The sequence below is a fragment of the Eucyclogobius newberryi genome, unplaced genomic scaffold, assembly GCF_026437365.1.
Source record: "Eucyclogobius newberryi isolate DKJ021-1_F unplaced genomic scaffold, fEucNew1.0.hap1 SCAF_13, whole genome shotgun sequence".
NCBI lineage: Eukaryota > Metazoa > Chordata > Actinopteri > Gobiiformes > Gobiidae > Eucyclogobius > Eucyclogobius newberryi.
In genome coordinates, this window is record NW_027315757.1 from 31,122,690 (window position 1) to 31,137,897 (window position 15,208).

At 41.0% G+C, this 15,208-nt stretch overlaps 3 protein-coding genes across 4 annotated transcripts; all 3 read left to right on the top strand.

Moving 5' to 3' along the window:
• Positions 1-1,373: 1,373 nt before the first annotated feature.
• On the top strand, positions 1,374-7,227 carry pik3r6b (phosphoinositide-3-kinase, regulatory subunit 6b). The gene is made up of 19 exons (XM_072443476.1): positions 1,374-1,536; positions 1,599-1,691; positions 2,297-2,400; positions 2,480-2,548; positions 2,690-2,825; positions 2,898-2,961; positions 3,662-3,845; positions 3,937-4,084; positions 4,159-4,248; positions 4,681-5,026; positions 5,172-5,271; positions 5,343-5,462; positions 5,543-5,647; positions 6,066-6,171; positions 6,253-6,320; positions 6,389-6,476; positions 6,540-6,592; positions 6,847-6,947; positions 7,026-7,227. The coding sequence occupies exons 1-19, from the start codon at positions 1,521-1,523 to the stop codon at positions 7,168-7,170; spliced, it is 2,136 nt and encodes a 711-aa protein (XP_072299577.1). The 5' UTR covers positions 1,374-1,520; the 3' UTR covers positions 7,171-7,227.
• Positions 7,228-9,404: 2,177 nt separating this feature from the next.
• Positions 9,405-11,329, top strand: mfsd6l (major facilitator superfamily domain containing 6-like). Its single transcript, XM_072443477.1, has one exon. The coding sequence runs from the start codon at positions 9,405-9,407 to the stop codon at positions 11,049-11,051; it is 1,647 nt and encodes a 548-aa protein (XP_072299578.1). The 3' UTR covers positions 11,052-11,329.
• Positions 11,330-12,339: 1,010 nt separating this feature from the next.
• Positions 12,340-14,545, top strand: LOC140358565 (bMERB domain-containing protein 1). Of its 2 annotated transcripts, none has more exons than XM_072443478.1 (6): positions 12,340-12,446; positions 12,956-13,076; positions 13,475-13,548; positions 14,008-14,122; positions 14,241-14,311; positions 14,380-14,545. In XM_072443478.1, exons 1-6 carry the CDS (start codon positions 12,371-12,373, stop codon positions 14,502-14,504), a joined length of 582 nt encoding a protein of 193 aa, XP_072299579.1. In that variant the 5' UTR covers positions 12,340-12,370; the 3' UTR covers positions 14,505-14,545. The 2 variants fall into 2 exon arrangements, with proteins under 2 accessions (XP_072299579.1, XP_072299580.1); XM_072443479.1 differs by having other exon boundaries at positions 12,370-12,446; positions 12,959-13,076.
• The last annotated feature ends 663 nt before the right edge of the window (positions 14,546-15,208 follow it).

Consider the following 15,208-nt stretch of genomic DNA (forward strand, 5'->3'; position numbering starts at 1 on the left):
ACTGATCTGCCCCTCTCAACACTGATCTGCCTCTCTAAACACTGATCTGCCTCTCTAAACACTGATCTGCCCCTCTAAACACTGATCTGCCCCTCTCAACACTGATCTGCCTCTCTAAACACTGATCTGCCTCTCTAAACACTGATCTGCCCCTCTAAACACTGATCTGCCCCTCTAAACACTGATCTGCCTCTCTAAACACTGATCTGCCTCTCTAAACACTGATCTGCCCCTCTCAACACTGATCTGCCCCTCTCAACACTGATCTGCCCCTCTAAACACTGATCTGCCTCTCTAAACACTGATCTGCCTCTCTAAACACTGATCTGCCCCTCTAAACACTGATCTGCCCCTCTCAACACTGATCTGCCCCCTCTCAACACTGATCTGCCTCTCTCAACACTGATCTCCCTCTCTCAACACTGATCTGCCCCTCTCAACACTGATCTCCCTCTCTCAACACTGATCTGCCCCTCTAAATACTAATCTTACACCTTTGTAATTGTCTAATGATGTGATTAAACACCTATTACAAAAACTAAACTGACAAATAATTGTATTGTCATTTTTCTTTAGAAATAAAAAGTGTATTCTCTTAATTGTAGAAAACAGTTAATCCAGGCTACATTTCTTTCAGTTCTAGATTATGCATATAATATGGTGATATTATATGCATTCTACAGTCCTTTATCATTCAGCTTGAAGGTTCATTACAGGAGAAGGAGACGGAACTCACCACTGTGAATTACACCCCAAAGGACGATGTGAAAAGAGAACAGCAATGCATTGTGTTTATTTCTAAAGCTCTCATTGGAATCTTTTCTGAGTATTTAACAAGTTTGTTGGCAAGTATTTGTCAATTAAGATCTCAGGACATTCTTATTTTATAGTGACACTATCAACACGGAGCGAGGGAAAAAGGCTCCGGGCTTATGGAACCAAATACAAACACACTTTAAATTGAATGATTTTATGCATTTTAATGAACTCAAAGCACTGGAGTTAGAGACGACCCACAGAACCAGTGTGTTATTAGGTATTTGTTGTTTTAATGTTTTTTTTTTATGTTTTATTTGCATTTTATCAGAATATCATGCGTTTCTTTTCTTTTTTTCGTTTCTAGACTGTCTCTCTATCCGTCTAATGTCTGCTGCTGTTTTTGCTCTTTTTAATATCACTATTGTAAATAAAAGAGAAAAAGGAAATTGACATACTATGACTTTGCTCAGTTTGTTGTGTCTGCTTTTGTTTGTGTTACATGTGTCACATACGGTTGCTTAGTAATTGCAACTTCCTTGTCTCAAGTTTGTCCAACCAGCTTTGAAAGAATTTATCTTCTCAAAGTCCAGTCATTGAGCACTCGACTGTTTTTATTTCAGTGTCATTCATAACTAGTGCGTCTCAGTTTGTTGAAGTAGCAGACAGAAGCTCATTTGTTACACAGCAACTTGCCAAAAGGGATTTATGAGGTTTGAACAAGTTTGGAAGTTAAAATCTAGCTCAGGTTTTACTTTAGAATCATGGAGAATCCCACAGGTGAGTCGATAACTTTATGTGACACAGATTACACTTATAATAATGTTTGTTTTACTTTGAAGGAGATGTACAGCCCTCGTCTGAGGAAGTCAATTTAAGAAACATGGTACAAGCTTTGTTTAAAGAGAAAAGCCATAGTTCCTCCTCAGAGAAAGGTTAGTAACGTGTGTGTGTGTGTGTGTGTGTGTGTGAGTGTGTGAGTGTGTGAGTGTGTGTGTGTGTGTGTGTGTGTGTGTGTGTGTTCTTTTTAGCGTATTATTATTATTGTATGTGGCAAAGCTGAGCAGGGCAGGGCCTGGACAGGGCCTGGTCGGTACTTGGATGGGAGACCGCTGGAACACCAGGTGCCACAGGGGGGCGCTAGAGGGAATGTCCTTGTGTACTTGGGCCAGACACTTCACCCACATTGCCTAGTATGGATTGTGAGAGTGAATTGTTGGTGGTGGTCGGACGGGGCGATGACGCAGATTGACCGCCTTGCTTCCGTCAGTCTGCCCCAGGGCAGCTTTGGCAACAATAGTAGCCACCACCAAGTAAAGTGAATGAACAATCCAATGTGAAGAGTCTTTGAGTGTCCTGAAAAGCACTATATAAATGGTATGCATCATTAACATTATCATTATTATTATTTAAGAGACCCTTATTTATTGTTCCACTTAAATACAAGTTAAATAGAATTATGTTTTAGTTACATAATTTTAATATCACACTATCCATGTTCATTTTTGGAGATATTATTGATTGTTTGATACTTTTGCAGGAATGCTTCGATGGAATCTTCACAAAAAAGCGCAGACCCATCCGCCCTACACAGTCGCACTAGTCAAAAAAATGCTCAAACAACTGCAAAAGTGTGTGGATAAGGTGTGCGTCTTCAAGTGGGATTTGTTTGTACTGTTGCTGCTTTGTTTTTTTAATGAAACTTTTGCGTTGTGTTTGTTAGCTACAGATGTGTCAGTCCAACGTGCACCTCATTCCCATCCTCCACACGCTCTACTATGTGGTTTTACAGGTACAACCAGCACACACGCCGCGCAACATGAAATACCATTCATTCCTTGTAAATAACGTCCACGGACCTGAGAAAATGCATTGGGTTGATGGCTCTGCTGTTGTCCATGTGTTGTCATGTTGTTGTTTTGCTTGTGCTCAGTCGCCCTCAATGATTTCGCGGAAATACTACCAGGTTATGTACGGCTGTCTGATGAAGCTGCTCATATTACCTCTTCCTCATTGTGCTGTTGCCCTGAGAACACTGAAGAACATCAGGACAGAGTTGTTCACGCCAGGTGCGAATATTTACCTGTGCACAAAACACCAAACACAAAAAACGTCAGTGTTGTGACTGCATTTTTATTCAGGCTCTTTGTACCACAGAAGAGTCATTGCAGAGCAGAGCCTCAAAAAGGACCATTGTCAAGAGAGGTGAGCCATTTGTGTGCATTTTATACTTCATATTAAACACTTTATTTTATTAACCCACTCCGCGACCCCTAACGGGAACAAGCGGTAGAAAATGAATGAATGAATGAATTATTACCTTTATTTCATCCAGGTAAGAAGCCATTGTGCTCGAGACCTCATTTTAAGGAAGGAAAATATGATAATTAAACCATTTGCACATTTAAAACAGATATTTAAACCATAATCGATATTTAAAAGCACAGTTTACATTTAACATTTTGCAAACTTCTTGCTCTTTGTTCATTAAAACCGTGAGACCAGTTATTGTTACCTTAATTATGACTGAAAGGATTTTCCAAGCTGTGGGTGCAGCATAGAAGAAGGCCTAGTCTACATCTATCAGTCTATACCAACAGGTTACAAATTAAGCATAATACAATTTGGAAATGGAGCCCTGAGGAAAAGAGAAGAAGCTCCTGCCAATTTAAAACATTGTGATCAATTTGACAAATAATGAACAAACCAGTTCAAGGCTTGTTCAGAGATGCCATGTTGATTTGGAGTTTTAATCAAAAGAAGAGGGTCAGCGGTGTCAAAAGCCTTCAATAGATCAATGAAAATAGCAACACGATCTTTTTTCAGTCCCAGGGTTGCAGAAAATGCATGTGATCCTCATATTATTTTCCTATGCATCAGTGTGAGTGACTGTCTCTCCTCATAGAGTGTTTCTGCTGGTCGACCCGGAGCTGTTCTCAGGCCCGCTGGAGGCCACAGTGAGGGCAGACCTCGAGGTGGCCAGCTCCCTCACAGAGCCTCTGGTCCAAAAGAGAAATGTAGTGCTGAGATTACTGCAGTTTGGGCTGGGCTCTGATTGTCATAGCCCCACACTGCAGCAAGCGCTTGAGGTGAGCCCTTTGCCCTTTGCCCTTCAGTGGCCACAGAGCCTCATGTGGGAGATGCTGCAACAAACGTGTTCATGTGTTGTGATTGTTTCAGTGCTTAGCAGACCAGAGGCTGGAGGACTTCTTTCAGGAGACCATACTTACAGTGGAGCAGAGCGTGCAGAAGGGGCCTGACGGCTGGACAGACTACATCGACGATCTGCAAATGATTTATGCCAAGATTTTGTCATCCACTGACAAATGTGAGGATACTGTGTGAATGAAAAATGTTCAAAGCAACACTTTTACTTGTATTGTGTATGATTTTTTTTATCAGCAATAGGCCATGAAGACAACACATTGTACCCCATAACCATGCCTTACCCTGAGATCGAGTTCATCCTGTGGAACGATGAAGAAGATCTGTGTAAGTTTATCATTCAACAGTTAAGCCTACTATAAAGACTTTATAAAGTAGTCCTGCTCTCAAAACATTGAGCAAGTAACAAATAGGCAACGCAATGACTCTGAGAAGTGTGTTTCAACAGTAGGACTTTATAGATCTGCTGTCCTGACCACAGGATCTCATCTCTGCTGTTTGCAGATGATGTTGCGCTTCTTTAGAGATAGGATGAGAAGCGTGTTCACTCAGAGGAGCTCAGAGTAGAGCCATTGCTTCTCCACATACCTCCAGGACAGCTCCCTTTTGAAGTGTTAGCATCTCCCCTGGGAGAAGACCCCAGAGTTGAGGTCTTGACCTGTCCATGACCTGTCCCCGAATAAAGTGAGAGAAGATGGATGGAGGTCCCTAGTCTTGATTTGTGTCAGATTTTATTGCCTGTCATTATTTTCTTCACAGGGAATGTGCTGACAAAGTTCACCCTGAGCTCATGCTTTGACTTTGATGGGAAAAGTCGTAGTGCATCACTGCCGTCCAAGAACAGCCACATCGAGGACCTGAAGGAGCACGATAGTGACCCTCCCCAATCGCCTCAGATGAGTACTAACCACCTGTCCAGGAGGAGGAACGCTTACAAGAACAGCAAATCTGGCAACAAGCTCAGTCTGATGAACGACAAAATGCAGAGCCCCATCAATAACTCCCCCTCCTCCTCCAGAGAGCGGTGCATCCGCACGGCCCGCATCGTCGTTATGGGAGACGACCGCATCCTGGGCAAACTGGCAAATGCATACCGCAGCATCCGGTTGGTCAACCATATTGTCTCAACCATTGGACCTCTTTGCCCTGATCTTTAAGTTGAAATAATGCTTGGATTATGTGCATGTCAATACACATCCGTCATTATGTTTGGACTCAAACTCAAAGCAGTTTTCTGGTTTCTCCAACAGGGAAAAGGAGGCCAAATGCATGATGCTGACTCAGAAGATTAATTTGCAGTTCTATTATATTCCAGTCAACGATGTAATGCCATCTGTCACTCTACCGCCAGTGAGTTTCCTTGAGAAAACTAAGTGGCTGTTGAAAAAGTTAACATTTCCTGACAGTAGGACACTTCACAGGACGCCTCAGTTCAAGAGGAAGCCAGGCTGTCTGTCGCTTCTTATTTGGGAAAAGTAGATTCCTGGTATGACGTCAATATCAACATCCTCCAAACTGTCCTCCCCAAAATGGCTGGAATGGTAATAATTGATGAACAGTGATTGTGAACAGTGAGATTTATGACGCCGTTTAAATGATGAATGTATTTCATGTGTCTCAGAAGCACAACAAACCATCCGAGCAGAACCTCTTCTTTCTGGACACTCTTACTTACTATCTGCGCTGTGGAATACAGAGAGTTAACCTGCCGCTTTACAAAGTTATAGTAAGAACATTCTGTATCTAATTAGTATTGTCGATCATATAGTTGACATAATTCTTCAACTATTCTTAAATATAGTTAATGGTGAAACAGATTAGGTTTAGATTTAGAAAGAGTAATTTATGAAGCAAAACATCAGTCAGATTTGATTATCATATTACACTTAAGGAAGCATCTTTTCACATAAATATGAAAATAACTACTTATTCTACAATAACAATGTTAGTCAATAACAATGTCTAGTCAGAATTGACTGAATTCCACTCAAATTCTCCTTAAATCATGATAAAGGTTTTAGTTGTAGCTTCTATTTTTAACCTTTAAAAAGGGACTGTAGTTTTGTTTTGTTGTTTTAGAACTTTGTACAGTAAAGTAAGGTCCATTGTTGTTATTACTGTTTTTGCTTTCCATTTTTCCTCAGATGACCCGCTGTAGCACAGACATGAGCTCAGTCATTGACCAGGTTTTTGTGTCCAGCCTGGAGGCAGTGGTGACCGAGTTTAAACATCTCAAAGACAAAAGTGCCAGTGGGTATTTTAATCTTTCTTTCTTTCCTTCTTTTTCTTTTTCTACTGTATGCACAAGCTAAAATGCATGTGTTTTTACAGGAACATTCAATCGAAGACAAAGGTCAATTCAAGTGTTTGGAGGCGTTATGTCAGTCAGTTACACTCAGGTATGTATTTTTTTTTCTCCAGCAAAATTATTTGCTTTTCATGTTTTTCTGTTTTCTTGTCACGTAAGACATTTGTAAGTAAACGAGAGGAGTTGAAGGGCGTGTGTCCAATGGCGTATAGCACTGCCATCACCTCTGAGCCGTCTGTAGCACACGGTGAGTCTAATTTAAGGTTGCTTTGGTTGTGTTTACTACGTTTTAATGCTGTGTTTTGTGCAGGCGAGGGCAAACTCAGCATCAGATTTAACTCCATGAACCCAGAGGAGAACACGGTAAGGGCCTTACAGTTAAGCTAAATCATCAAACCTGCTCAGTCATATGGAGTTTTGAGGCATTCATTATTTCTAGAACCAACAATAATTTAATGTTTATTATTCTTCGTTATATTGGTTAATCGCGAATTTGTTTTTTATTATCATTAATTTATTTTTTTTCATTAATACTTTGGCCAGATGTAATGTCAATGATTGTATAACCTTCGGATATTCACATATTGTAGTGAGTTATTATTCTCTTTTGTGAATAGAAGATCTTCACTAAAGCCATTAATATCAAAACAATGGAAAACAGGACACTGGTGGTATGTTTGGACAAGGACTCCCGCAGGACATACAGTGACATCCAAAGGTACGAACCATTTCCATTGCAGTGTCATGTGGGGCTTTGTACCCTCTCGTTTTAATAATTAACGTGCCTCTTTCCCAGGATTGAAGTATCGCCTTGTGTGGACCCAGGGTGTAACATCCGGAACCGGTTTAGCATGTCCATGACCAAAGATCTGCCTCTAAGAAAATACGTGGACAATTACTTATCTCTACCAATTAACACCTTCAGTGGTGTGACCAGCTGAGGGCCTGCAAACTATACTTACTGCACCCATTTTAATTCTACACAGTGTACATTTTACCACTAATAAATATGGTCAAGCTATCGACTCACCAGGACGTCAGTATGATGTTAGTGTAAATATGAGCTTTTGTACAGATGAATAAATAAAATACTTGTAAATAGGTTGTGTGATTTTTATTTATTTTATTATGTATTATGTATTATGTATTATTTATTATTTATTATTTATTATTTATTATTTATTATTTATTATTTATTATTTATTATTTATTTTATTATGTATTATTTATTATGTATTATTTATATTTTTATTTATTATTTATTATCCATCCATCCATTTTCTACCGCTTGTTCCCTTTCGGGGTCGCGGGTGACTGGAGCCTATCCCAGTGACTTCGGGCCTTAGGCGGGGCGGGGGGTATTATTTTTATTTTTATTTTTATTTTGTATTAAAAGATATTTCCATGTTGTCTTGTATGTTGTCGTACTGCCTCCTGGTCGCTAGAGGGCGCTTCTGAGTCTACAGCGCGAGGGCAGGAGCCGCGTCAGTGAATGTACACGCGGCAGACGCAGGTGCAGAGGTGAATTAAAGTAGAAATAACACATACGGGTCGAGATGGAACCGAATGGATGATGAGCACGACGAAATACACAGGACTTAACCGGGAAAAGTTAAGAGTTGTTTCATCAAAGCTGGATCTTTTGTTGTATCATCACGTGGACTTTAATCTGCAGAGAAACAAACACGGGACAGGTGAGAGACAGGTGTGCAGGCTGTTTACAACTTTGACATCTTTTACGTCTTTTAATCTAATAGAACTGAGAATTTAAAGCAAGATTCAAATTTTAATGTTGTCAGAACCGTGTTTAATCATAATTAGTTCAGTTATATTCTGATTGATTCATGTTTTTGAGTAATCCTGCGTTGTCCTGTAACTGAGGCTCAGATAATTCCTGTTTTCACCCACCACTTTGTCCTGGCCAGAGCTTCTCAAAGTGTGGGACGCGCCCGTTTTGGGGGGCGGAGACATGTCTGCATTGTGCCTCACATGCACTTCTGTCCTGGTTCCCTTCACGCTCCTCCCGCTCCCTTCTTCTTCTTCCTCTTTGGTGTTTTACTGTGGTTGATATCTATAAATTGTTTCATTACCGCCAAATACTGTTGTTGTACGTCAAAGTATGTGTTTTACGCTATAAAAACAAGTTGAGAGAGTGAGTTGTTGTTGTTGTTGATGTTGTTTTATGGCGGTTGGCCTCCAAGCGTTGCATTACCGCCAGACTTTATTCCTCAGATCTTCTTCCATTACTTAGTGAGTGCGAGAGGGGGGGAGAGAAAGTGAATTTGATTTCTTTCCGCTTTGATCTCATTGGCTTTGAAGACAGTGACATACAAGTAAGTTGATGATTTGCTCTATTCCTCCCTATTTTTCTGTCTTTTTCATTTAAAAAAACAACGGTATAGCGTAAAACACATACTTTGAAGACGTACAACTACAGTGGGCGGTAAATGCACATTTTCAGTTGGCTGTCAACTGCCATTAAAAGTAACACAACAACAAGTAAGCCGAATTAGATCACTATTGCAGTTTAAAGTGGAAAAATATAAAATTATGATTTACTTTGGTCAACTGCATTTAAAAAACATAACATGTTTCCTTTTTGAATAAAGTGCTGGTCCAATCAGCAGGGACTACTATACACACTGTTCAAACTCTCAGTTTTTGCTGTTATACTCTTAACACAAATATATTTTAGAAGTTTACAGGGTTAGATGCCGAAACTACTATCAAAGCGAGAATAAGTATTGATACAGAAAGAAAGCACTTTAACAGGACTCAATTTTAATTTTTTTCTTCTATCAGATTTGTATATGACCACACGGTAACAGGCTTGTGACAACACGAAGTTCAGAGCAGACAGTATCCTCATGTAGAAGAGATTGAATTTAAATGACATTCTAGCATGCCTAAAATCAGTTTATATTCTATCAGCGCGTATATATATAAAATAAAGAAAGATCATAGTTTAAACAAGCATATGGTTAACTTTGCTTTCATTTCTATTTTGATCCCACAGTCATAAACAGTGCTCAGGTCGACAATTATATTATGAATAGATAATAGCCGATCGAAAATGTTGATCCTCCGCAACTTCCAATTCACGTGTCTGTGGTTTTGCTCTTCTGTTTGCTGTGACAGCGGCGCCTCCAGCTCCACCCGCTCCGCCTGTCGCATCATGCGGAGTAACCGGCAGATCAACGTGTCCCGTGCTCTGGCTCTGGCCGCTGCCTTCAACTTCCTGGTCTCGGCGGCCAAATCATGTCTTCTTCCCTTCCTCACGCTCTACCTCCGCCACCTTGGCCTCACCCCCGCGGAAACTGGCCTCGTGATGGGCGCCAAGCACCTCATCGCGCTAGTGTGGAGCCCCGTCGCCGGCCTGCTGGCCAAGCACTACGACAAGAGGCGGGTTTTGATCGTCAGCTGCCTGGCGGTTTCTGCGATCGTTGCCCTGGTTATTCCAATCGTCCCACCCGCGGATGTGCACCAATTAAGTTGCAATACTAGCGTTTTGCGGGTTCGTCCGACTCTAAGCGCAACAGACGGAAAGCAAACACAAGCCAGTTCGACCAGTCGTACAAATCCCGGCGATAATATATCTACGGAAGCGGCTGACTCGTCTCAAGAAGTAGAAAATAGCACAACAATACAAACGAGGACGAGGAAATCTGACGTCGGACCAGAAGACGATCGTGATAAACAATCTAAATCGACAGGCAATTTTGACATCCTGAGCAGCTTAAGCGTAACGGACGTTCAACACCAGCTGTTCTTGCTTATCCTCGTCGCTGTTTCTGTATTGGCGGCTACTCTCGCTCCGTTAGAGTGGACCGTGGACGACGGCCTTTTCGAGTACTTGGATTTTGCGGACGCTTCCGATCGCTACAGTAATTCCAAGACGTGGAGTTTAGCCGGGGCAGCGTTTGGGGTGGGAGGAGCTGGAATAGTCGTAAGTTGTTTAAGCTGCCTTCTAGCCGCCGAGACGCCAAGGAGCGCTGTCTTTTTTGTCTGTTTTTCAGCCGTCGCTCTTGGGACCGTGCCCGTCGCAAGTTTTCTACCATTCTATCTCAACAAGAAGAGGGCGAGGGCTAACGGCTTGGTTAAAGGACTGCAGCTGGTGCGCGGCTCTATCCGTGCTCTGCTTTGCGCTGTCACAATTTTGCTTGTTGGAGTTGTAATTTCAACCGTGGAAAACTTCTTGCTTTTGGAAATGCAGGATAATGGAAGCAACGAGCGACACATGGGGTTAGCGTTAGCACTTGGACTGATTGCCCAAGCGTCATTCCCTTTATTCGTCGTTAAAATATCAAAGATTCTCAATCCTGGAAGGGTGTTGGTCCTTGCCGCTGCCATCGTAGCTCTGCAATGTTTCTACTTTTCATTCCTTTGGGGACCTTGGGCCGTCCTTCCTGCCCAAACGCTGAACGCTCTGAGCTTCGGCGCTCTGTGGTGGGCCGTCCAGGTTCAGTGTGACGACATCGCCACGCCAGGGACTGAGAGGAGCGTCGCCAGAGTGTACAACGCTTTGTCTTTGGACCTGGGGCGAGCTTTGGGGAGTGTCTTAGGAGGACTAGCGGCGCAAACGTTTGGCATCGCGTGGATGTTCAGGGGTGCGGCGCTCGGGCTGATCGTGTGGTGTTTCATCCTCGCTCTGCTACAGGTCAAAGCCCCGAGACAGAGACGGATTAACTATTCGAGGTTGCTAGCGGCTGATGCAAGTGAGGCGAGTGAGTCTGAATCAGAACAAGAAAGAGATTGGTTGGATAAAGCCATGGAGGACGATGGGAGCAATAATAACAATAATGGAAGGAGGATGTACCATTGATGCAACGTGGAAACAACTTGACCAATAGAATGCAAAAGACGTCCCCCCCATCAGGCCAACGTAAGCTGAAGAAGCGTTAAAAAGAATCCAATACTAAAACATGTAATACATATTAGGGCTGCAAGATTAATCGAATCGAAATCACAATTTGACATATCATAATTTCCTCCACAAACCAGAAAATATCCCGTCTTATTCTGCATAAAAACGACTAATCTGTATAAACACAATTGCAATTCTTCCTTGAAAATTGCAATGAGATATTTCCCCCAAATCGTTCAACTAATATGTATTATTTAATTTGTAATGTAGCAAAGGTCTAATTCTCCATGCGACACCTGCTCAGCCATGTTGACTTTTAGCTCTCATTACACTTTTATTTCTGTCTTATCAGGAGCCACGTGCTCAGATGGACAGGCAGATGAGAGAGACTTCTTTCTTCACAAACTCGTATTGCATAAAATATTATTTTCTGATGCAAACAAGGTAGCACTATAGGATATGTTATTCTAATTGTACAAAACAGAATTAAAGTGCCATTAAATGTCTCCATCTCCAGTGTCAAGGAGTAGCATTTAGAGATACATTAGCAACAATGTAAAGTGACTTCATTGAAATGATGAATCGTTGTTGTGTTTGCCAAGATTAATGGCAATAAAGAAAGAAGCCAGTCTTTTGAAACTGTATGCAACTGACCTATGACCAGTGTTTCCTGACTGTTTGTAATTGTAAATGGAATAAATGTGTAATGCTGCTACCTACTGGAAGAAGCTTAATGTAATGAATATATTTATTTGTTTATGTACTATACCTGCAAAGTAAATCTTACATTCTGAATAAACAATATGATATTTGGATTTGCGTGTGCTCGTATTTCAAGTCTTTTATCCTTAACCTAATTGTACCGGCAAAACTATAAATAAACAAATTGATAGTTGGTCTAATAATTTGTGATTTGATTGCTTCTTTTTTCAATTTCTATTACACTTGTGGTTATAATGTTCCTAGTATCCATGACTTTCACACTGATGTAAAACTTTGCACAGTTTCTAGAGCAATTAACAATTCCTCCTGAAAATACATTCCTCAAAATGTTGCCATGGATTCCCTCTTTCCTCCAGCAGAGGGCGCTACTGAGCTTGAGTTCCTCTGAGACTCGCAGATGTTTGTGGAGCGTCTCTTTCTCAGCATCAGCGACACGGACTTGGAGCATTCTAGTTTGCTCACATCAGAATAATATAAGCCTTTAGCTCTGCACAGGGACATGCACTAAATATATACATATACATTTTTAAATATATACATTTGGGTTAGGCTACATGGAGGTAAGAAGATACTCTCAACAGCACGGCTCCTTGGAGAAGAGGTGTGTGGAGAAACATGAGGAGAAACCAGGTGAGTGCCTCAGAGTGAAGGATTCAAATACTCTGAGTATTCAAATACTGTGAGTTGGGGTCTATATGGATTTGTTCACTCATTCTGTGATGAACGTATGAAGTCTGTAATTTCCCATTGTGTGACAAATAGTTTATTTCTTGATCTTAAGTCTGTCCCAGTTGTCACAGTGAAACTGACAAAAGCTCACTATACATTTGAATGATGCTCCCAGCCTGATTGTGGCAGGCCTGTTATATACTGTTTGGTGTGCCCCAGGAGCCTCATGTTGGTGGTGGGCTGTGCATGAATGTACGTGTGTGTGTGGAGCTTTTGCAGTGCCATGGTAATTAAAAGCCACTGACTTGGCTGCTGCATGACTCATCTTGAGGAGAGGAGGGGGTTACTGCAAAACTTGTACACCTCATTCTGTTATGAACTGGGAAATTAATTGTGGTTTGTTATTTTTCCTTCAAACATCTATGTACGGCGTTCTGCATTTTGTCTTCACCCTGTCTCTTGTTTTCCAGCAGAAGACGTGGTGTCAATGGCTGACTCCTCCATCACCATCGTGGACATTGAGGGGGAGCTGTCTCAAATCGAGAGCATACGGAACATCCTGGTACGCAGAGAGTCGGAGCTCCGATACATGTAAGATAATACATGTTTAGTAGTTTAATATAGGTACTCTGCATATTTTGCTGTAGATCACTGGGAAGGGAATGATTATGTCTATGACTGGGTGGAGAACACACTAGAATAAGAGGAGACCTGATGGTGTAAGCTGTGGTCCATTATAACTCTGAGGGGACGTTATGCACACCTGGCTGACTACACTCTTATATATACAGTAGTTATTGAACCTTTTTACTCAGACTTATTGTCAGTGTGAGCATTGTGGTTCTGCTAGAGCATTTTATTACATGTAGTTGATGGTAATAAACTCTGTTACAAAGCAACAAATATGGCAAATGCAGTAATTTGCCTTGACATCACTATAAATGTATATTAAAACATCAATTAGTACTTGTTTTGTGTTTTTATTTCAGGATGGATGATGTTCAGCTCTGCAGAGAAATCACCGAGCTGAAGAAAGAGCTACAGAAGATTATCTCCGTCCCAGGTCACTTTGAAATTGTGTTCGATTTTAGGAGAGAAAGGTCTAAAATTAATTAAACCTTTTTGTAGTGTGATGTGTGTTTAGCCCTGGTTGTTATGGGTCTTGAAATGCACTCCCTCAGATTCCTCCCTTCATTACATTTCGATCACTGCTCTAATAAAGATGAAGGTTGCTGTGGTAACTGCCGAAATCAAGAAGGTTGCACTTTTATATCTGTCACAGAAAACTGCCACGTATATACACCACGAGGCACTAACTTAATTGGTTTTATTCAATGCTTTTACAACATGATTTCTTACAGTATTTTATGATTGATTGTACTATAAACATGTGTTGCTGCTTTATATAGTTTTTTTATTATTAGTGGGTGTAAATCTGACTAATTAAAGTGCAGATTACAGAGGCCTGTTCTGTGTAAAACAGTGGCTGGTGAGAGTTAATGACACTGTCCTTGTTTAACAGAAGAAGATAAGTCCAGGGACAACAGAGAGCGAGAGGAGGAACTTCTGCAGCAGCTCCACAAACTGGTGGAGACACGGGACTTCCTGGTGGAGGATGTGGAGTTTGAGAGGCTCAGGTACAACATTAGTTTGCAGTAAAACTATATTGGCCGAGGACAGTGTAAAACATGTTCTTATTTTATCTGATCATCTAATCATATCTTAATTCACATCAAAACGTTTTCTTCACAACAGAGAACGAGAAGAAGACAAAGAAATGGGTGCCTTTTTACAGTCAAAACTTACAAAGACATTGGCTAAAAAGAGTAAGTCATAGACAATTTCTGATCAATTAAGAAATGTTTGTACTTGTGTGTTCTTGTGTGTCATTCAGATCATTGTCTGCAGAATCAACACGTCCCAACACCACCGTCCCGTCTGAAACCTGGCCCTTATCGCACTAAAACTGGACTAACTCTGCTCAAAGACTGCTGTGGGCTCCGCTGCTCAGTCATGTAACTGCTACTATTAATTACTGAAGGAATTCTCAACATTTATCTACAAAACATGTGCAAAACAATAGTGTGGTTTGGCATATTTCACAGCTCGTCCCGTGTGAATAGCTTTATGAGATTATTTTTGTGTGATATGGACATTTGTGGAGCTGTCCTGAGTGCCACGCTTCCTATAATAAAGTGGCAATTACAGTGTGTTTAAATTATACATTGTTTAGGTTTATATACGCCATATATTACTTTTATACATTCTATGCCTGGGACCTTTGCTGTATAACCTTGTCAAATTCCTAAAATATTGTAATGTTTCAATGTTCCATGTTCTTTTTCTTGCATAATTAGATTTTTTCCTCACAATTTATACATTTAATTGTGCAGAAATATCACCGTGGCTCCAGTGACCGCAAACAGCTGTGCTCTTCCATGTCTAATTAAAGATTCATGATGTCCAGAAATGGCATGTGTACATCGCTATGACAACAGGGGGCGTGCAATGTTGTATGAAATGGTACTGTTAAAATAAATAATAAATAACTATACTAAGCTATTGATATTTTGTGTGAAAGTTTAAATGCTGGGTTAGATTTGTAGGGAAACTGCTATGGATGCCTTAAATTATTGTTATATATGTAGGCCCGAGCGCCACAAGCTGGTGAGAGGCCTATTAATCTCGTAAGGCCGTGCGAAGCACGGCTGCGAAAGTGCGCA